A 21,346-nucleotide genomic window follows, 5' to 3' on the forward strand; every position below is an offset into this window, starting at 1 on the left:
TTGTTAGGTACCATTGAGTCAGTTCTGACTCACAGCGATCCCATGTACAACAGAAGGAAATACAACCTGGTCCTGCACCATCCTCACAATCATTACTATGTTTGAGCCTATTGTCGCAGTCACTGTGTCAGTCCATCCTGGTGAGGGTCTTCCTCTTTTTCGTTGACCAACTACTTTACCAAGCATGATGACCTTCTCTAGGGACTGATCCCTCCTGATAACGTGTCCAAGTATGTGAAACAAAGTCTCACCATCCTAGCTTCTAAGGCTGTATTTTTCCGAGACAGACTTGTTCATCCTGGTAGTCCATGGTATACTCATCATTCTTCGCCAACACCATGATTCAAAGTCATCAATTCTTTCCATCTTCCTTATTAATGTCACTAATATGGAGAAGGACATCATGCTTGGCAGACTACAGGGTCAGCGGAAAAGAGGAAGACCCTCAACGAGATGGATTGACACAGTGGCTGCAACAATGAGCTCAAGCATAACAAAGATTGTAAGGATGGCACAGGACCGGGTAGCATTTTGTTCTGTTGTGCCCAGGGTCGCTATGAGTCGGAACCGACTCGACGGCACCTAACAACAACAACAATTGAGTTTTGATGTTAAACCAAACTTTCATTCCTTTTCTGCTCTCTTGTCTGTGCCATTGTCTACCATCCCCTCACTGATCACTTGCACCTCTTGTTCTTTTCCATTTCATGCGCTTATAAGAGAGGCAGAGGGCTAGTCCGAGAAGGAGATGCAACAAGAGCGGTGAGAGAGATGAAGACGCTATGATGCTGGTTTTAAAAGATGGGAAGGGGCCATGAGCCAAGGGATGCAGGTGGCCTTTAGCAGCTGGAAAAGGCAAGAAAACAGATTCTCCCCTGGAGCCTCCAGAGGGAACCAGCCCTGCTGAAGCCTTGACTTTAGGACTTCTGACCCTTGTAACTGTAGGATAATAATCTTTTTTTGTGCTTTAAGTGAAAGTTTACAAACCAAGTCGTTCTTTCATACAAAAACTTATATACACCCTGCTATGTTTTTTTTTTTTATGTACTCCTAGTTACTTTCTCCCTAATGAGTCAGCACACTCCTCCTCTCCACCCTGTAAGACAATAATCTTAAGCCACGAAGTTTGTGGCAATTTGTCGTAGCAGCAATAAGAAACTCACACAGGCCCCAGCGATAGGCAGAGCACTGGACTCTCTGCATGACCAGGGACTCGCTGAGGCTGCAGCTGAGACCCCAAAGGCAGAGAGGAGATCTGGGGAGAGCTGGGTCCTGGGTGGCATTGTCCAGCCCTGGTGCCCTCCTAACTCTGAGCTTCAGATACCTGAGCAAAAACGAAAAACAAGCAAACCTCCCCAGGTCAGTTTAAACCAGTTTGAGTTGGGTTTTCTGTTGCTGGTAACCCAGAGTCCTAATTCACTACCCCCACAATCCCAGTCCTCAGATATGTCCTTTCCCCCTCCCGGGGTGCAGAGTGCTCCATCACCTTAGAGGAAAGATGGGTAGGACTGACACCAAATTCTCTTTTAAAAATACAGGGGACGTGAGGAGACACCCCATCCTCTCTCTGCTTGCCATGGGAAGACCCCATTATCAGTGGCCACATGGACCCTATAGTTACTGCATGGGCCCCATGCGGAAGGTGACAGAAAAGGGGCTCAGGGCAGGAGTGGGCAAGTGGTCTTGGGGGTGGATGGTGAGTCACTCGTGGGCGGAAGGGCTGGGGTCATGTGGGGGCTGCCATAGCTGGGGCTCAGGAAGGGATGTTAGGAGCACGTGGAGCATGTCCAGGGCCACATGTGGGCCCAGGGCTCTCTGGCCACTGCCAAGGACCAATCCCTGCCCTCCCCAAGAGAATCAGGCACAGAGGACCAGTCGGAACTAAAAAAAATATTTCATTTCATTCTGAATAAAAAAAGGAACAGACAGAACTCTTGGAAATCCTGAAAACAATGTCATCACTACAGAATTTCACAGAAATCATCACACGTGTGGGGCCAAGCCCGGCCGGCCTGCTGCGAAGGCTGCCTCTCTAGGGAGGGGCCAGAGAGGAGCAGGCACACGGTAGTGGCTGTCCTCACACACCAGCCCCCGCCAGGCGTCCCAGGGCAGGAGGACTGGCAGGGAGCTGGGAGGGTCCCTCAGCCAGTCTTCAAGGTCACTCTGTTCGGGAGCCCTTCCGACTCCGTGTGTCCCACATCCCCCGCTTGGAGTGGTAGTGGTGGAAAAAGTTCCGAAGACGGAGCCGCTCCACCTCCAGCCCTGCCTGCAGGACCCTGGGGGTGGAGGGTTGGGGTGTCAGGGCTGAGCCTGCAAGGCCCTAGGGGGGTGTTAAGGACAGGACCTTCGTTCAGGAGTAGAGTGTCAGGGCTGCCATTACTGTCAGATCTCAGGGCAGGGGGGACAGGCGGGGTCAGGGCTCAGTGGACATGAAGGACCCTCATGTGGAGATGGGGGTTCGGGGCCACCCCTAAGTCTATAGGATCCAGTGGCAGAACTGGTGTTGGGGATGGGGTTTTGGGGAACGGAGTAGGGCCCAAGGGTCTCTTTGGGCCTACAGGGTTCTGGGGACGTGGGGAGAGGAGGGACAGAGGACCCCTGGGGCCTGTAACCACCCTCCACATTGGAGGAGGAAGACTTGAGGGGCTTCCTTTGGCTTCACAAGGGGTGGGGAGGCAGTCACCTGTCCAGCAGCTCCCAGTCCTCGCCCCCCCACTGGTCACGGAACTCCTCAGTGTTCATGCCCCCGACGCGCTCAAAGTCGGTCTTGTAGATCCCAAAGAGGCCAAAGCCATTCACCTCCCAGTAGCCTGGGGTGGGGGTACCCTTCAGACTCCAGGTCCTGGGAGGCTCCCTCCCGCAAGGTCCTCGAAAGCCTCAGGAACAGCTGAGGAGAGGATCTGGCAGGGTCTCATCACTGGGGGCCCTAGGGGGTCACCCTCCTGTATTAGGGTCACAGCTGGGGTACTGGAGAAGGCCCCTAGCACTGGTATTACTCTGGGGTCCTGGTATTACAGGAGACTCTTGGCTTTACAGGGAGATCCTGGGCATTATAGGGGATCCTGGTGTTGGGGGGAGGGTTGGTGTTGTGGGGTCCTAGCCTTTACAGGATCTTGGGCACTACAGGGGGCGCCTCGACTGTACCCTGGTGGAGGGAGGCGGCTGGCATTACTGGGAGGGGGATCGCGGTTTACCGTGGGGGTCCCCCGGTGAGCTTCCGCAGCGCAGGCGCATGACCACTGGTGCAAAGGCCAGCTTGCCCTCCACGCAGTGCTTGCGGATGCTGTCCAGGATGTTAGGGGGGAAGTGGATGTGCAGGTCACAGAGGAAGACGATGCTGCTGGCGTCCTGGAGGGGCGTGAGGTCTGAGCCCCACCCTCTCCTCCTGGAGCCCCACCTCTGTCGCCCAGCCCACGAACCTCCACAGCGTCCACTCCGGCCTGCAGCCCTGCCGAGCGCTCGAAGTTCCCAGTTCGCCTCAGGTACTGGTACCTGGGGGGAGAGCCACAGGTAGGGATTCCTGGGACAGGAGAACCGACTTCCCGCGAGAGGGAGATGCGCTCGGTCCCCACCGCCTGGAGAGGTCCATTACCGGGGCAGCCGCGCTGTGCGCAGGGCCTGCTCCACGTCCATGTCCTTGCTCTCGAAGTCCACCAGGACGACGCTGAAGCGCGAGTCCCCGGTGCGGGCGTGCAGCGCGGCCATGTCCGCCAGGAACTGCACCACCCAGCGTGCCTGGTTCTTCACTGGGGGAGGCGGGGCCGGTGAACGCAATTGCCACAGGCTCTGGTCCCCGCAGCAACACCTTGTCCTTGGTGTTCAGGGTCCTGGGCCAGCGGTGACAGGCCTCCCCCCTCTTCTTCCCACAGGATCCCTGGACCCCCCCCCCGGCCCCGCTGGGACACTCTCCACACACCTGGTACGATGAAGTGCACCATCACGTCCTGGCGCCAGGCCAGACGCAGCGGCCGGCAGAGCTCCGGGCGGCTGTCGAGACGCGGGGAGGCGGGCACGGGCTCGGGGCTCCCTGCATCCCCGTCCGAGTCCCCGGCATGGGCCCCGGGCAGCCGCAGGAAGACGTACTCAGACAGGCGCAAGCGGCTGCCTCCGCGTTCCTGCAGCTCCAACTCCAGCAGGAAGCGACTCCCGCGCGCGGAGTCGCGGCGCTTCTCCACGTTCACAATGCGCAGAAGCGCGAAGCGCCTGCGAGGCGGGGCCGGGTCACTGGGGCCACCACCCCTTGAGGGCTTCGAGGTCTGCACATCCCACCTCTCCATTACCCCTGGCGTTGCGCCCAGCCAAGAAACGAGGTCCCGGACTCCACAGACGGTTGAGAAGGGCTGCCTTGTGTCACCCTCCACCCCCAGGCTGGTCCCATGCTGCCCCAAGTCGCCTTCCCACAACTCCAGCCAGCAAGGGGGTTCCTAGAAGACGGCCTGAAGGCCGCACCCCCTCTCCCGGCAGAGCAGGAACTTCTCTAGAGCCACTGGGAAGCTGAGCAGGGGCCTCTCCAGACTGGGCCCTGCTGACTGTCCCCTCGTCCCCAGTCCACTCCTCCAGCTCAGGCCTCCTCTGCTCCTCAGGGTCTCCTAGCCACAGAGCAGCGTCCTCCCTTGTTCAACAACCCTCAGGGGCTCCCACTGCCCACAGGACAAGGCTTCAACTTCTTAACCTGGCATTCTAGGACATTCGCAACCTAGGACCTTTGCAACTAGTCTCTAACTTAAGTCTTCTGGAAGCCCTCACTGCAGGGCACTGCCAGTGTCTTTGTCCTTGGGTGTCCCCTGTCTGGGATACATGGCCCAACCCTCCCCAGGTCCCTCCTCCTCCACCTCCTGCTCTGCCCTCCCCCACCTTCAAGAATGCTCTTTGGTGCCCACTTCAGGCTCAGGGGCTGTCCTTACCCCAACCCCGACTCAGTGGCCTCCCTGAGTGGATGGAGACCCCAGGCTTACCCCTCTCTGGCTGAGAAAATGGGCCCTGTCCTGACCAAGGTCTCTTCTTTCTGGACTCATCCCCTCCCTTCTCAACCAGTGCCTTTCACCCTGGAGTCCACCTGTGTGACCTCCTAGGGGCCCAGCCCCACCGTGTCCCCATGTCCAGATCTTCTGCCTCAAACACTCTGGGTCTCTCTACAGGCTCCCTCCTGGGGACCACCCACACCCACACCCTTGGGTGAGAGAAGGCAGTTCTAGCCATAACCACCCATGCTGGGCAGGCCCCTTGTGTCCATGGGGTGCTAAGTCCACTCAGGATGCTTAGAGCCAAGGGCAGGCTTCCTCTCAGCCATCTGGAACCAAAGTCCCTCAGCTCCAGGAGGGGTCTAGCCATTCCATCACTGTCATGGACCAGGGTCAGCAGCTTGGTCACTGTCCTCAGGGTCCTCCTCTCCAAGCCTACACAAAAAGGGGTCAAAACCCTGCTCTGCTCAAAACCTCCCGTTGTCCACAAGAAGTCCGAGGCCCCGAGGGAGGGCTTTAAGACCCATGACTGGCCTGTCTCCTTCCTCTCCCGTCACCTTCCCACACCTGCCAATTGCCGAATCCCTGCTTCCTGCCTCAGTGCCTTTGTCTACTCATCGTCTGTCTCTGTCCAGATTCTACCCCTCAAAGCTCAACCCAGCACAGACTCTGCCACTTCTGAGAACCATGGGTGCTGCCCTGAGGTGGAACTGGTGCCTGTCTTGCCTGGGTGCAGCTGCACAGGGAGGGGACAAGAGTGGATTCTTGGGGCCTAGAGGAGACCAGAGGGGCCGACACCGACAGGAGCCCTGATCTCCCTCACAAGCCAGGCCCAGACCCTCAGAGAAAACCCAGAGGCAGCTGTGCAAGGAGGATCCAGGAGCCTGGGCTTGACCCCTGGATTCTATCTTGACCACTGACCTCATGGGGGTGTGGAGGTACAGGGACAAGGAAGCAGGCCTGGGATGGGACTCTGGTGGGATGCTCCTATCTGGGAAGGACCTTGGGCTATAAGGAGCTCCAGAGAAGGGGAAGGGACTGGGGTTCCGTTGTGAGGGTCAGGTGTGTGTCACCCCAGGACCAGTACTTTGTAAGCCCTGAGGGAGGTCAGAAGTTCTATGGAGGCTTGGGGTCTCTCCACAGGGCACCCATACCCGCCATGCTGTGTGTTGAGCCGCTCCATGTACTGCGCCACCACGTCCACCGCCTCAGCCTCGGCCAGCTGCAGGTTCCCTGACACGTTACAGCGTAGGTCGTTCCAGTCTGAGCGCAGTAGCTCAAAGTCCACCGCACCCACGCTGAATGTGCGCTGCCAGTCAATGGCGTCCTCCTGCCAGCGGCCATGGCGCTCCCCGGGGCCGGCTGCTTCCTCGCTGTCCTCCGATATGGCCTCCTCACCGGGGGCCCCATCTTCCTCCCCTTCTTCCTCCTCCTCCTCGCCCTCCCCGGGCAGCTGGGGCCTGGACACCTGGGACAAGCTCAGGAAGGAGGTCACGGGCCGCACCTCAGACGATGAATTCGAGCCTGGTGTGGGCACCACGAGTCCCAGCGTGTGTGCCTGGTCCCCCCGGGTGGCCTGGATGGCCTGCACCCGGGCCAGGGGGACACCGGTCCTGCGACCATGGGGCCGAGGGGGCCGTGGGGGCGCCCGCAACTGCACCCTAGGCAAAGGCCTAGGGCGGAGGAAGACACCAGGAAAGGGGGCCCAGGGCTGGCCACGGGGTCTGAGTGGCGCCGGGGCCCGGGACAGCGCTTGCTTTCCTGGCTGTACCCTAGTCACGTACACCTTGGGGGGCAGCGGTCGGGCCTCAGCGCGTGGGCGTGGAGCGCGGCCCAGGAATAGTGGACGGAGAGGCGCTCGAGCAGCCCAGCTCAGCGCCCGCGAATGCCGTGGGGTCCCGGAGTCCCGGAGCTCGGGGGGAGTGGGAGGCCAGGGGGTGGCCGCAGCCGTGGTAGGGGTGGCCTGGGAGGGGCGCCGGCTCTGCGGCCTGGCCGCTTCAGAGGGCTCCAGACTGTCGAGCAGCTCGTCCTCGTCGTCCAGGAAGTCTGCGGGGGGGACGGGATGCGGTTACCCCCACCAAGCCTAGGTGGGGTGTGAGGGGTGTGGGGCTGAGGGGGGCTCACCATCTGGGTTGAGGAAGAGGAAGGCTCGGCGCTGCACATCTTCCCCCTCCTCTTCGTCCCCCTCCTCCTTGTCCATTTTCATGTATTTGTAGAACCCGAACCTGGGAGTGGGGGCGGGCCTGGGCTTTAGAGGTCCCGCCCCCAGGCCCCGCCCTCCAGGCGTCCCCGACCCCCACCTTTCCAGGTACAAGGGCGACTCCCGGTAGAAGCACTTGTTGTCTGTCTCCATGTGCGTCAGGCGAGTGTAGTCATTGGGATACACAAAGGACAGGTACACCTGAGGGCGGGTCGGAGGGCTCAGGGAGGGGGCCTGCAGGAGTCTTCCCGAGGGCGGAAGGAGGCTCAGGGGGTCTCGGGAAGGCCCTGGAGAGAGGCACGTACAAATTGCAGCCCCTGGTATCTCGCTATGGGAAAGTCCTTGACGACGTAGGTGGGGGCGTAGGTGCAGGGCTCCAGCACGTTCTCCAGTCTTGCAGGCTCCATCCTAGGAGCTGCAGGAGGGGGTGGTCACGGTGCGGCCGGACCAGAACCGCCCTCCCACCCCGCGCCCCTCACTGGCCCCCTCTCACTGAGGAAAAATGTGTCCCTGGGGTCAGGACGCAGCATGTCAGCGCTGGGCTCCTCCTGCTGATGTTCCCCCACGTGGCTGGCAGGAGATTGGGGAACGTGGGCCACATGGTCCATCTTCAGGGCTGACTCATCTGGGGGCAGAGAGATGTGTGGAGGCCACAAGAGTGCCCAGAAACCCCTCCCACGCCTCACCCACACCCAGACCATCCCCAGGAGACCCTGCCTCCTACACCCACCACCCCCCAGCTCCCCAAGAGGCGCCCAGACCCGCACCTGTATAGAGGGAGATGTGGGTAGAGTCGATGACTTCAAACTTCAGGCCAGGCAGGAAAGCACGCCACTGGGGGTGGAGAGGGTCGACAGGGTTAAGGGTGGGTGTCAGGGACAGGGACAGGGACATGGCTGGGTCCAGAAGGAGGAGGTCTTGCCTAGGAGGGTAGCTAATGGGGACAACCCCTTAGAGGGTACAGGCAGCTTGAAGGGTGGCTGGGACAGATGTCCTGGGGCCTGAGAAGGGGCAGCTGGGAAGAGGAGGAACAAGGCCCAGGAGGGGGTAGGGGTGGGGCTAGTGGGGCATCCCCCTCACTCCCTTCCTCGCCTGCTGGTCACTCCTGTCCCCCACACCCCCCAGTTCTGCTGCCAGTGCAGCACCCCCTTCCCTACCTCCTGGGGAGTTGGGCAGTGTCCCTCCCAGATCCCCCCACCTCTGAGGTTGGGGGCTTGGCAGACCCTGCTCTTCTTCCCACTCCTCGCAAGTTATGGTACCTCAGGGCTCTGCCTGAGGCCCTCTTCTCATCCTGGGCCCTCAGCACCCCTCACCTTCAGCAGGGTCACCCCAAACCTGCATCACCAGCCTGGACCCCCATACACAGCAGATATACAAAACATCTCATGGTGCTGGTGCTGAGTGTCCTACCCCAACCCTGTCCTCAAAGGTGGTGTCCCTGTCCCCACACTTCAGGGCCTCTCCAACCTGCCACTTCACACCCCCACTGCCACGCCCCCCTTCCCCGTCCAGGTGCTGATAAAAAAAAAAAAATGGACAGGTATAAAAACCTCCTCCCTCTAAGGCTCCCATCTCTCTACACAGCAGTCAGTGTTTTCCCTGAAATGCATATCTGGTCACTTCCTGCCCTCAGGACAAAGCTGAGCTATCTAGGGTGGCACTGCACCTGGTGTGCTCTGGCTGCCTGGACCCCTTGGAATTCTGGACGGTGCTTGGCAGTTCTATTCTTCAGCTGTCCCCTATGGCTGAATTCACACGAGGCACCGCACACCCCAAAATCTCTGCCCACCATATCTCTCCTCAGGGAACATCTGACCATCTCTCAAGCTTCTACTTGATGTTGCTTTTCCCAGCCCCATCATCACTCCCCAGCATCCTGCTTTGTCAACTACCCAGGAAATTCTCAGGGGCTGGGACTACACCTCAGGGCAACAAGCGTGTGTTGCAGTGAGGGAAAGACAGGGTGTTCTTGGCTGGGGAGTGCTGGAGGGCCTGGGGCAGCAGTGAGGGCGGATGGGGGGGTCTCAGGCGACCCTTAGGAAGGCGGGCTGCACTCACACCCACTTCCACGTGGTCCGAGCCTTGGTCGTCCTGCTTGTGCAGCAGCTCAAAGTAGTACTTCCGGGAGGCCACGAGCCTGGGAAGATGGGGAGTCTTGATACGCCTGCTATGCCCCACCCGAGGAACCCTGACAGATGCAGAGTGCAGAGATGGGGGCTCTCTCACAGGAGGGGGGCGGTTTGGCTCGGACGGTAATGTGCAGTGGTTCCAGGTGTGCATGTGTGCAAATGCGTCTGAGGTGCCACACAGTTTCTCCTCTCACACACATACACAAGCACACACGGGTGCACACGCACACATATGCATACACGGTTACACAGACAGATGAATACACACACACATGCATGCACCCCGCCCCTCCCACAGTCACTCACCGCCTGGGCTTGGACACCTGGGAGCTGAACTTGGTGAATTCTCCAGGTGCTGTCCACTCTGAGCCAGTCTGGGGGGGATGCAGAAGGGGTGATGGGAGTTTAACCTCTCCTGGGGGGCCACCAGCCCCACCCCAGGCCCCATTCTTAAGAGGCTAGAAGGGCAGGTGACTGAGGCCCGTGGAGGTGTGGTGAAGACAGACGGGGTGGTTGGGGAGGGAGCTGAGGGTTGCAGGGTAGACGGTGGGGGCCACAGGGTAGGTATGGGGGTACTGCATGGTAGGTGCTGGGGAGCTCCAGGGTGGGAACTAAGGGAGTGTGGGGGGGTTCTGAAGGGACTTCTGGGTGGGTGCCAGGGTCCACAGGGATGGTGGAAGGAGCCGGGGGCTGTAGGGTAGGTGCTGGGAGCTTTGGGGTTGGGGGACTGTGGGGTTGGTCTGTATCTTGCCTATGAAGGTGACTGAGGGCCCCCCAGAAGCCTGGTGAAGATAGATGGCATGTGGATGGAGGGCCACTGGGTGGGAGCCGGGGGGAGGGGGGTGTGAGGTGGAAGCCTCGAGGTGGGGGCCTAGGGATGCTGTGACGCATGAGCCAGGGGAGGGCTATGGGGTGGGGAGCTGGGGCTGTGGGTGGGTACTGAGGGGGGCTGCAGGGCAGGTACCTTGCCCACAAAGGCCAAGAGCTGGGCGCCTGCTGGGCTCTCGTCGGGGCTCAGCCAGAACTCGGAGTTGTCGTCTGAGGCCACAGAGAACTGGACGTCTCCTAGGCCACAGGACAGGGGCTCAGGGCGGGTGGCTGGGTCCCTTCAGGACCCCCACCCCTGTGCATCCCCACCACCGCACCATCTCTGGTCGGGTGGATGAAGCCGAAAATCCGAAGTCCATAATTCTTCCACTTGGGGGACACAGCCAACTTCTTCACGGTGGTGCGAGTCTGGAGGGGAAGTCAGCCACGTCTGATGTGAAAGCCCACTGCACACCCCAGCCCACCCCTTTCCCAGTTGAGCCCTGCCCCCAACACTCACGTGGGGGAAAAGTGGGAAGTGCAAGTTCCTTCTCAGGTGGCCCACGGCCCCGCCACACCAGTCCTCAAACACGTGCAGGTTCACCTGTCCCTTGTACTGGGGGAGGTGCACCTTACCTTCTGCACAAGCCCCACCCCAGCCCTGCCTCCCCCCATCACAGGCAGAGCAGAGCTCACCTCCTCCCGCCATGGGGGTGTCTGACGAGTGAGGTTCAGGGGGGGTGGCCTCCCAGCTCCCCCAGGAAAGAGCATGTTTGGGTCCTGACCTGCCTGTAGGAAGGAAAGAGCACCAGCGTCAGAGCTGACAGCTGTGAGGGCAGAAAGGGGTCATCCAACCATAATTCCCATCCAGCCCCACGGGCACAGGGAAGGGGGCACACACACACAAACACGCACACAGACACACAGTCACCTGGATCGAGAAGCACCCACCACACACATCGCACTTTCCTTACACTCAGACACACATATTGAGACACTTTTCATAAAGGTCCCCTCCTTACACATAAAAAAAAAAATTTTTTTTTTTTTTACACGTAAGTAGCGGTAAAACCCTAAATACGCTCACATGCTAAGACCACACAAACCCCAAACTCCACTGCACCCTGGCCACACAGAGGCACCTTCGTCACACAGCCAGACACCAGCTACTCCGCACACAGACACCTGGGACACACGTGCTGCCCTTCCACGTACACCTATGTCCACCCAGACTCAAGCAGCAGCCACCGGGCCGGGGACATCTGTCTGTCTGGGACACACCGCCCATGTTGTACACAGGTGGCTGTTGGGCTGTGTCTTTCCTGCAGGCACATGGCCAGCTGCTCACCGTCTGCTCTTCCTCTCGGCTCTCACTGGAGTCCTCAGCCCTCTTCGTGGACAGTGCAGCCTGGACCCCTCGGCCGTCAGTCACCCCAGCCAGCTTCTCGCTCTCTGTGGGCAGCACATGGGACATGGTGGGGTCCAGAGCCCCTCTAAGGCACACATCTTGCTTCTGTGGCAAGTTGGGTGGGCTGGAACCCCAATCCCACGTGGCCAGGGAGGGGTCTCCCACTGAAGGCCACCCCACAGCTGGGCAAGTGGCCTCCGTGCGTTCCCATGTCTGGTGGGGTGGCCCCAGCTGGCTGGTGTGAGAAGTGACATGGCACTAGTGTGGATGCATGCATGCGCACACCCATATAGCCCCCCTTGTTGAGCGGCTCCCACTCCAAGAAGCCCTCTAGCACTGCTCTGGCAGGTGCTCCCTCTTTCTTTCCTAAGCACTTTCTTGGGTGCTGTCAAGTTTTGTGCCTGCCTCCCTTACAGGAACTGAGAACGGAGGGCTAGTGCTGGGGTCTGTTTGTCACCTACCTCAATCTGAGCCCCATATTATCCCTCACTGGTCTCTCTGAGATTCATTTACAAAACATGGCAGGTGGCACCTACCTGGCCTTGCTATCCTGAGGGCTAAGCAAGGCCTGGCCAGGAGTCTGGACAGGAGAGGGCGCGTGCTACCCCTGCTGCTGGAGGACACTGGGGCCAAGGTAACCCTTGAGGGAGACTGTTCCACGGGGGGTGGGGTACTTCCCAGGTCTGCCTGCAGACATCTCCCCAGCTTGGGGAAGACTACCAGTGTACCCCAGCCCTCTCCCCCTTGACTGTCCCCCTGAGCTGTGGATCTGACCATCCCAGCCCATCTCCCAGGTGGTTCCACACCCCAGCACCTGAGCCCCTCAAGGGGAGGCTTCACCTTACCCCAGCTCTGCCCCCCCGGACCTCCCACCCCAGAGATACCCAATCCAGGAGCAGCCCCCCCCCCCATTAGCTACCCTCCTTCTAGGACCCAGCCTGGACCCTGGCAAAGTCCAGGCTTTGACATCCAGGCCTGTCTTCCATGCAGCTAGTCAAGACCTCAGGACCTAGAATCCTTCTCAGGGGAGGGGAGCCTGCCCACCGTCTCCTCAGGTCATGACCCTCTGCAGTGGTTGTCCACCTGCTCTTTGTGCCCTCAGTAAGACCCCTCTGTCCAGCTTAGGGGAGCTAAGCCCCTAAGAAGCTTCCAGCCAAATGCCTACAGCCCACCAAGAGAAGCCCAGGGTGACTGTGGTGTTGGAAGCCTTCTGAAGCTGGGCCCCAGGCACACCCCCAGGGTGTCCACTGACACGCACCTGGCCTCCTGCGCCGGCACAAGCTGCTGGGACACCTGGGAGGAAACCCTCCATTCTCAGGCCCCACTCCCATGCCACCTCCCCAGAAAGCCCTTCCTGCCTCCCAGGTAGAAAGGAAGGCAGCACTGACAGTCAGGAGCCCAGGTGACTGACTGGAGTTGAGACTCTGGGCTGGGCTGCTGGGCCCCACTGTGTGGCCAAGGCTGCTCCCAGGAGTGGCTGCCCTGAGGTTTGTATCTCCCAGGACTCTTGCCCACCTGAGACAGAGGACAGCTGACAGGCTTCCCAGCTCCCCCTTCTGGGCCAGCTGGGTGGCAGCAGAGGGGCCCCAGGAGTGGGGGTTCCCTGCACTCCGACCCCTTCCTGGTGGACCTCAGATTCTTGCTGCTCAGGAAGTCAGACTGGGGGAGGCCTGTGGCTGCTTGGTAAACCACAGAGTTGGTTTTGTTCTGTGTCAGCAGGTCACACTTGGGTCCTGCCTTGAGGGCTGACAGTTGGGGTGTGTGTGTCTTCTTTTACTGACACAACAGTCCTAGAACTCTCAAGGCTGTGGTGGCTCCAACGTGCACAGACTCTGTGGGGAGGGGGCACTGGGACCAGCCTGACCCTGGCCTTGGGACTCTGTGGAGCCAGGTGCAGGGTGGGCAGGCATGGGACTAAACAGGGAGCTTCGATCCTCCAGGAGGGGTGGCTCAAGATGTTCTGAGTCTGCAGGAGGAGGCCGGACCCCCACTCCCCAGGATCCTCAGGACCTGGCTTCCTTAAGAGGGGGTTGGGGCAGCCTGGGAGCTGTCCTGTCTTGGGGCTGGGGTCTCTCCTGCCCCGGTGGGAGGTTCTGCTCCCTCCTTCATAAAAGTGTTTCCCTTAAACCCCCTACCCCCTGCAAATTTGGGGCCCTCTGCCTCCCTGCTTCCCATCAGCCGTTCATTCACGCTGTCCTCCTATCTAGAAACTCTTTCCCCAGATGCCGCCAGAGGTGCCACTTCTGAGAGGCCCTCCTTGACCCCCCTAGTGAAAGCGGCAGGACCCGGCCTCTGGCTCCTTCCCACAGCCTTCCCAGCACCCAACTTGTTTGTGGGTTGATCGTCTGTTCTCACCTGGAGTGTGAACAGGGGAGCCGGCTGCCAGGGACAGTCTACTCAGCAACTCAGGCACCCCAGGTGGGACCCCCCCCCATCGCCATGCTCCCCCTTAACACGTAGGCCTTAAGTCCCCATCACAGGTTCACCCGGGGGAGCCTCGGGGAAACTTTCCTAACTGCGCTGGTCAGCATCCCATCTCGCCCTGGGGGTCGGCGGTCTGGACCTCGGGTCCCCGAGAACAGATGGGGAAACTGAGGCCCTGCTAAGGAGGCAAGTGGTGGAAGCACCGCTGGACTGGCCTCTCGGAAGCTGACAGCGCAGGGCTGGCAATGGCTGGTGGCAGAGAGCGCACCAAAAGTCCACCGTTAATCCCTCCAGGCCGGGTCCCGGAGTCCCCCAGCTTCAGGGGCGCTTGCAAAGAGGGTCGCAGACGTCACTACTTACGTCATCGGGCGTCTAGGCCCCGCCGAACCGCGCCCCTTCCCCCGGTGTCTCCTAGCTAGGAAGGGCAGGCGGGACCTCCGGGAGGTTCCGGGCCGGCCCGGGGCTGTTCAGGGCCCTCGCGCCCCCGCCCCCGGGCGCTCGCGCCTTCCCATACCTCGCCCGTAGCCCAGCCGCTGGCGCAGCGCGCGGCCCTGGCGCACCAGGCTCAGGTGCACGTAGGTGAGCCACGCGGCACAGGTGAGCAGCAGCAGCAGCAGCAGCAGCTTGATTTGCTTGCGGATCTTCTTCACCGGGAACCACGGCATCGCGGCCGCCGGCCAGCCCCGCCGCGCTCAGCGGCTCCACTGCGGCCCCCGACTCCCGCCCCCAGCCGCCCTGCGCCGCATCCCCGGGCGCCCGGCCTCGGCTCGGCGCTCAGGGCCCGGGGCCCCACATGCTCCTTTGTCCGCCGCCGCGGCCCGGGCAGCGGCCGCGACCCCCAGGCTGCCCTCGGCTGCGGGCCGGGTGGGCGCGGCCGCCGGCTCCACGCTCCTCGGGGCCGCCGCCGGACCGAGCAGCATCCACGCTGCGGTGCTACGCACCGTGAAACGGGACCCGGGCCGGCGCGCGCCCGAGCCAATCGCCGCCCGACCTGCGCGCCGAGAGCCAATCGGCGGCGCGCGGGGGCTGGGCCGGCGCGTTAGGGTGTGCCGCTGCCCTTCTCCACGCCACGCGCGCGCATCCACCTGGCTGCGCGGGGGCGCGGGGGTGGCGTCCGGGGGGCGCAGGGAGCTGGCCACTGCGGGGAAAGGGCAGCTCGGAGGCCGCGCGGGATGGGGGGCTGCAGGGGCCTGAGGGGTGCTCAGAGGCCTGGGGGGGAGAGGGGCCGTGGAGAAGATGGACAAGGGACGGGGCGGGGGGCCGGGAGAGTGCAGGGGTGCTAGGAGAATGCGGGTTTGCGGGGGTGAAAGTAGGAGGGGAGCAGGGTGTGCTGGGAGGACTGGGGCGCGGGGAAATTTCACTGGTGAATCATTTGGGGTATATAGAGAAGAGCAGAGAAAACATCACCAATCTCCATCCCTTATTACTACATGGACGCGGGCACGGGAGGCCGTGGGGGAAGGCGACGAGGGACGAGGGGCCTGGGGTGGCCGCAGGGGGCTTGGAGGAGCGCGGGGACGGGGGTGGGGGGCACCCTACCGGAGCAGCGCCGGATGAGGGGCGCGCCTAGAACGAGCGCCTCTCCGGGCCAGCGGGATCCACTCAGGCCTCAGCGCACCGCTTGCACGGTCACGGCAGCCTAAGTTGCTTCTTCCGTAGCGAGGGCGCCTCCCTAACCTTTTCACCAAACCCTGTGTATTTTTTATATCTCTCCATGTTGTTGTCTGTACGTCTAATGGTTTTCTTCTGATTACCGTCTGGTACTCCACCATAGCACACTCTTTCAACCACTAAAGATTTATTTAGTCTTTAGAAGCCAGGTATGCAAGGGGCACGGCAATGAACTAGCAGATAAGGCCCCTCATCTCGTGGAGCTTTTATTTTACTGCGCAGAGACAAACAAGTGAACGAATAATAACTGGATAGTGGTAAGTGCTGTGAAGAAAATGCAACTGGGCTATGGGATAGGGCGATGGGGCGGGAGTGGGAGGGATTCCTTCAGCTAGATGGCCACTGGGCTGAGACACAAGCAAAGTTCTTAGAAGGAAATCGATGAGAAGGGGAGAAACACTTGGGACCCTCTTGCCTGTGGGTCCTCAGCAAGGCTATGGTGATGGGCTTTTGGCCCTGCTGGTCTGGGTGACCAGGAGGTGGGAGGCAGGGCAGAATGCAGAGAGAGCAAGCAAGAGGATGAGCTGGTATCTTCTGGGCACAGCGACTTTCATAGGGTGAGGTCTTGCCTCTGCCTTCACACAGGTTCTCCTTTTGTCCCACTCTGACTCAGAGCCACACAGGGATGGAGACTCAGGAAAACACACTTCCCCTTAACCAAGTCCACAGTAGAACAACCCAGGAGAGTCCCATATTGTTAACCCGGCATGAATATGCACTTAGGAAAAAAAAAAGTTAGCTTCCCAGCAAAAACATGCTTCTGCTTAACGTGATGCAATTTTCTGAACCAAAAGCAGGCTAACCCTCTTTCCAGAAGATTCTGAACAAAATCTTCATATCATTTTATTTTACCCGGTTTTGGGTGATGCCCATTCTAGCTGAGGCACACTCTTGAAGAGAGTGTTTGAGAGTTAAATAACACTAACACTGAGATACAGGGTTAACAATTATGAGCACATTTTATGTTATAGAGGAATGCAAGAGGGGAAAGGGCACAAAAATAATTGGTAATATGTTGTTGTTGTTAGATGCTGTCAAGTCCATTCTGACTCACAGCGACCCTGTGCACAACAGAACGAAACACTGCCCGGCCCTGCGCCACGGCCACACTCGTTACGCTTGAACCCGTTGTTGCAGCGCAGTGTCAGTCCATCTCGTTGAGGCTCTTCCCCTTTTTTGTTGACCCTGTACTTTACCAAGCATGATGTCCTTCTCCAGAGACTGATCCCTCCTGATAACATGTCCAAAGTATGTAAGATGCAGTCTTGCCATCCTTGCTTCTAAGGAACATTCTGATGGTACTTCTTCCAAGACAGTTTCTTTTGGCAGTCCATGGTATGTTCAATATTCTTTGCCAAAGCCACAATTCAAAGGCGTCAACTCTTCTTCGGTCTTCCTTATTCATTGTCCAGCTTTCACATGCATACGATGCTACTGAAAACACCATGGCTTGGGTCAGACGCACCTTAGTCTTCAAGGTGACATCTTTGCTTTTCAACGCTTTAAAGAGGTCCTTTGCAGCAGATTTGCCCAATACAATGCATCTTTTGATTTCTTGACTGCTGCTTCCAGGGCTGTTGATTGTGGATCCAAGTAAAATGAAATCCTTGACAACTTCAATCTTTTCTCCATTTATCAAGATGTTGCTTTTCGGTCCAGTTGTGGAGATTTTTGTTTTCTTTATGTTGAGGTGCAATCCATACTGAAGGCTGTGGTCTTTGATCTTCACTAGTAAGTGCTTCGAGTCCTCTTCACTTTCGGGAAACAAGGTTGTGTTATCTGTATAATGCAGGTTGTTAATGAGTGTTCCACCAATGCTGATGCCCCCTTCTTCTTCATATAGTCCAGCTTCTCGGATTATTTTCTCAGGATACTGATTGAATAGGTCCAGTGAAAGGATACAACCCTGACGCACACTTCTCCTGACTTTAAACCACACATTACCCCTTGTTCTGTCCGAACAACTGCCTCTTGATCTATGTACAGGTTCCTTAGGAGCACAATTAAGTGTCCTGGAATTCCCATTCTTCACAATGTTATCCATAATTTGTTATGATCCACACAGTCGAATGCCTTGCATAGAAAATAAAACACAGGTAAACATCCTTCTGGTATTCTCTGCTTTCAGCCAGGATCCATCTGACATCAGCAATGACATCCCTGGTTCCACGTCCTCTTCTGAATCCGGCCTGAATTTCTGGCAGTTTCCTGTCGATACACTGCTGCAGCTGCTTCTGAATGATCTTCAGCAAACTTTTACTTGTATGTGATATTAATGATATTGTTTGATAATTCCCACATTTGGTTGGATCACCTTTCTTTGGAATAGGCATAAATATGAATCTCTTCCAGTCGGTTGGCCAAGTAGCTGTCTTCCAAATTTCTTGGCACTGCATTCGCGTGTTGAAACATCTCAACTGATATCCCATCAATTTCTGGAGCCTTGTTTTTCGCCAATGCCTTCAGAGCAGCTTGGACTTCTTCCTTCAGTACCTCGAGTCCTGGTCATATGCTATCTCTTGAAATGGCTTGAATTTTTTCTTCAGTTCTGTCAGCTTGAGAAATGCTGAGCATGTTCTTCCTTTTGGTTTTCTATCTTTTTACACGTCATTATAATACTTTACTTTGTCTTCTCTAGCCGTCCTTTGAAATCTGTTCCATTCTTTTACTTCACTTCTGTTTGCTTTAGGTACTCAACATTCAAGGGCAAGTTTCAGAGTCTCTTCTGGCATTCATTTAGGTCTTTCTTTCCTGTCTTTTTAATGACCTTTTGATTTCTTCATGTATGATGTACTTGATGTCATTTCACAGCTCATACGGTCTGCGGTCATTAGTGTTCGACACGTCAAATCTATTCTTGAGATGGTCTCTAAATTCAGGTGGGTTGCACTCAATGTCATGTTTTGGCTCTCATGGACTTGTTCTAGTTTTCTTAGTTTCAACTCGAACTTGCGTATGACCAATGGATGGTCTGTTCTGTGGTTGGCCCCGGCCTTGTTCTGACTGATAATATTGAGCTTTTCCATCATCTTTTTCCAGAGGTATAGTCGATTTGATTCCTGCATATTCCATCTGGCGAGGTCCATGTGTATAGTTGCCATTTATGTTGGTGAAAAAAGGTATTTGCAATGAAGAAGGTGTTGGTCTTGCAAAATTCTATCATGTGATCTCTGGCATCGTTTCTATCACCAAGGCCATATTTTCCAACTACCAATCCTTCTTTGTTTCCAACTTTCACATTCCAATCATCAGAAATTATCAATGCATCCCGATTGCATGTTCGATCAATTTCAGACTGCAGAAGTTGGTAAAAGTCTTCAATTCCTTCATCTTTGGCTTTAGTGGTTGGTGTGTAAATTTGAATAATAGTTGTATTAACTGGTCTTCCTTGTACCAAAACCAAACCAAACCCAGTGCCGTCGAGCTGATTCTGACTCATAGCGACCCTATAGAACAGAGTGGAACTGCCCCATAGAGTTTCCAAGGAGCACCTGGAAGATTCGAACTGCTGACTCTTTGGTTAGCAGCTGTAGCACTTAACCACTACGCCACCAGGGTTTCTGGTCTTCCTTGCAGGTGTATGGATATTATCCTGTCACTGACAGCATTATACTTCAGGATCCCACTACCCCACTGCTGTTGAAGACCTTGAAATGTTCGTTTTGACAATGACTGCAACATCATGCATCTTCAAGTTGTCGTTCCCAGCATAGTAGACTATATAATTGTCTGATTCAAAATGGCCAGTACCAGTCCATTTCAGCTCACTAATGCCTAGGATATTGATGTTTATGTGTTCCATTTCATATTTGATGATTTCCAATTTTCCTAGATTCATACTTGGTACATTGCAGGTTCTGATATTAATGGATGTTTGCAGCTGATTCTTCTCATTTTGAGTTGTGCCACACCAGCATATGAAGGTCCTGAAAGCTTGATGCCATCCACATCATTAAGGTCGACTCTACTTTGAGGAGGCCTCCCCAGTCATCTTTTGAGTGCCTTCCAACCTTGGGGACTCATCTTCCAGCACTATATCAGACAACGTTCTGCAGCTATTTATAAGGTTTTCACAGGCTAATTCTTTTCAGAAGTAGACTGCCAAGTCCTTCTTCCTACCCTGTCATAGTCTGGAAGCTTAGCTGAAACCTGTTCACCATGGGTGACCCTGCTGGTATCTGAATGCCAGTGGCATAGCTTCCAGCATCACAGCAACACACAAACACCCACAGTATGACAAGCTGACATGGGGGGATTATGTGGTGGCCCACGTTAAATTAACCTGGAGTATCAGAGGTGCCTTGATATACTGTAGAAGAAGGAACCCAAAGTCTTAGGGAAATTGGCATGTTAGAGTGAATTTATCGGATTAGACCCACAGACCCATACATGGAGTGCCCAGAGGACACACCTTTTACCACAGTGGTGAGAAACAAGTTTGTGAAGGGAGCCCCAGCATCCCTGAAGACTGCTGTGTTTGCTATTTTATGTAAGTCAGATTTGACAGTGGAACTGCCTTCAATGAATCATGACACGTAACTACAATGGGGCTGATTGGACCCTGTGGTGGTGGAGGTCAAGGGCAGTACTCGTTTGACAAAGACAAGGTGGGCTTGGCTACTGTAATGGACAGCAGAGTCAAAGCAGTCATCAGAATAGTCTGACTCATGGATTTACGCAATTGGCCACTTTGTCATGGTGTACTTAGGAGTGAAATAGATCAGAAATTTACTGAATATTTACTTGATCTGTACAAGTGGAATAATTCTAGGTCAAGTGATTGGCAGTCTAACTTGAACCACCAGAATAGAGAGTTATAGTCAATCAAATCCCAGACTTGAGCCAGTTCACAGATCCCTAAATGAAGGGGAGGCTGGTTCCCCATAAGGAAGGGCCCCACTACATTGCCCAGAATTTACACTGTTAATCTTCTTTCCAGCCTTCCCCAAAGGGATTTACGGTGTTTTATGAAAGTGACAGTTCTTCAGGGAAAAGGAAATAATAATTATTTTTGGGTTACAGGATACTGGCTCTGAACTGACACTAATTCGAGGACACTGACACTGGCCCACCAGTCAGAGTGGTGGTGTATGGAGGTCAGTTTTTAATGGAGTCTTAACTCAGATTCAGCTCACAGTGGGTCCAGTGGGTCCCTGAACTCATCCTGTAGTGATTTCCCCAGTTGGGAATGCATAGTTGGAATACCTATACTCAGCAACTGGAAGAACCCCCACACTAGATCCCTGACAAGTGGAGTAAGGGCTATTACGGTAGGAAAAACCAAGTGCAAGCCATTAGAATTGCTCCTACCTAGGAAAATGGTAAATCAACAGCAATACTGCACTCCTGGAGGGATTGCAGAGATTACTGCCACCATCAAGGACTTGAAGGATGCAGGGTTGGTAATTCGTACCACATCCTCATTCAACTTGCCTATTTGGTCTGTGCAAAAAACAATGGATCTAGGAGAATGACAGTGGATTATTGAAAAATTAACCAGGTGGTGACTCCAATTGCAGCTGCTGTTTCAGGTGTGGTTTCATTGCTTGAGCAAATTAATACATTTCCTGGTACTTGGTATGCAGCTATTGATCTGGCTAGTGCCTTTTTCTCCATACCTGTTTCAGAGGACCACCATAAATCGTTTGCCTTCAGCTGGCAAGGCCAGCAATACACCTTCACAGTCCTACCTCAGCAGTATATCAGCTCTCCAGCCCTATGTCTTGATTTAGTCCACAGGGAACTT

General features: G+C 56.5%; 1 protein-coding gene across 1 annotated transcript; it reads right to left on the reverse strand.

The window, feature by feature from the left end:
• Positions 1 to 1,912: 1,912 nt before the first annotated feature.
• On the reverse strand, positions 1,913 to 14,594 carry B4GALNT4 (beta-1,4-N-acetyl-galactosaminyltransferase 4). The gene is made up of 20 exons (XM_049893009.1): positions 14,444 to 14,594; positions 11,446 to 11,549; positions 10,794 to 10,886; positions 10,618 to 10,713; positions 10,436 to 10,526; positions 10,255 to 10,355; positions 9,597 to 9,664; positions 9,220 to 9,298; positions 7,929 to 7,995; positions 7,655 to 7,786; positions 7,467 to 7,576; positions 7,262 to 7,362; positions 7,086 to 7,186; positions 6,116 to 7,007; positions 3,917 to 4,203; positions 3,593 to 3,746; positions 3,420 to 3,492; positions 3,195 to 3,348; positions 2,684 to 2,810; positions 1,913 to 2,276 (listed from the first exon to the last, which is right to left on the reverse strand). Exons 1-20 carry the CDS (start codon positions 14,592 to 14,594, stop codon positions 2,159 to 2,161), a joined length of 3,099 nt encoding a protein of 1,032 aa, XP_049748966.1. The 3' UTR covers positions 1,913 to 2,158.
• Between the last annotated feature and the right edge of the window lie 6,752 nt (positions 14,595 to 21,346).

This window comes from Elephas maximus, chromosome 7 (assembly GCF_024166365.1).
Source record: "Elephas maximus indicus isolate mEleMax1 chromosome 7, mEleMax1 primary haplotype, whole genome shotgun sequence".
Lineage (NCBI taxonomy): Eukaryota > Metazoa > Chordata > Mammalia > Proboscidea > Elephantidae > Elephas > Elephas maximus.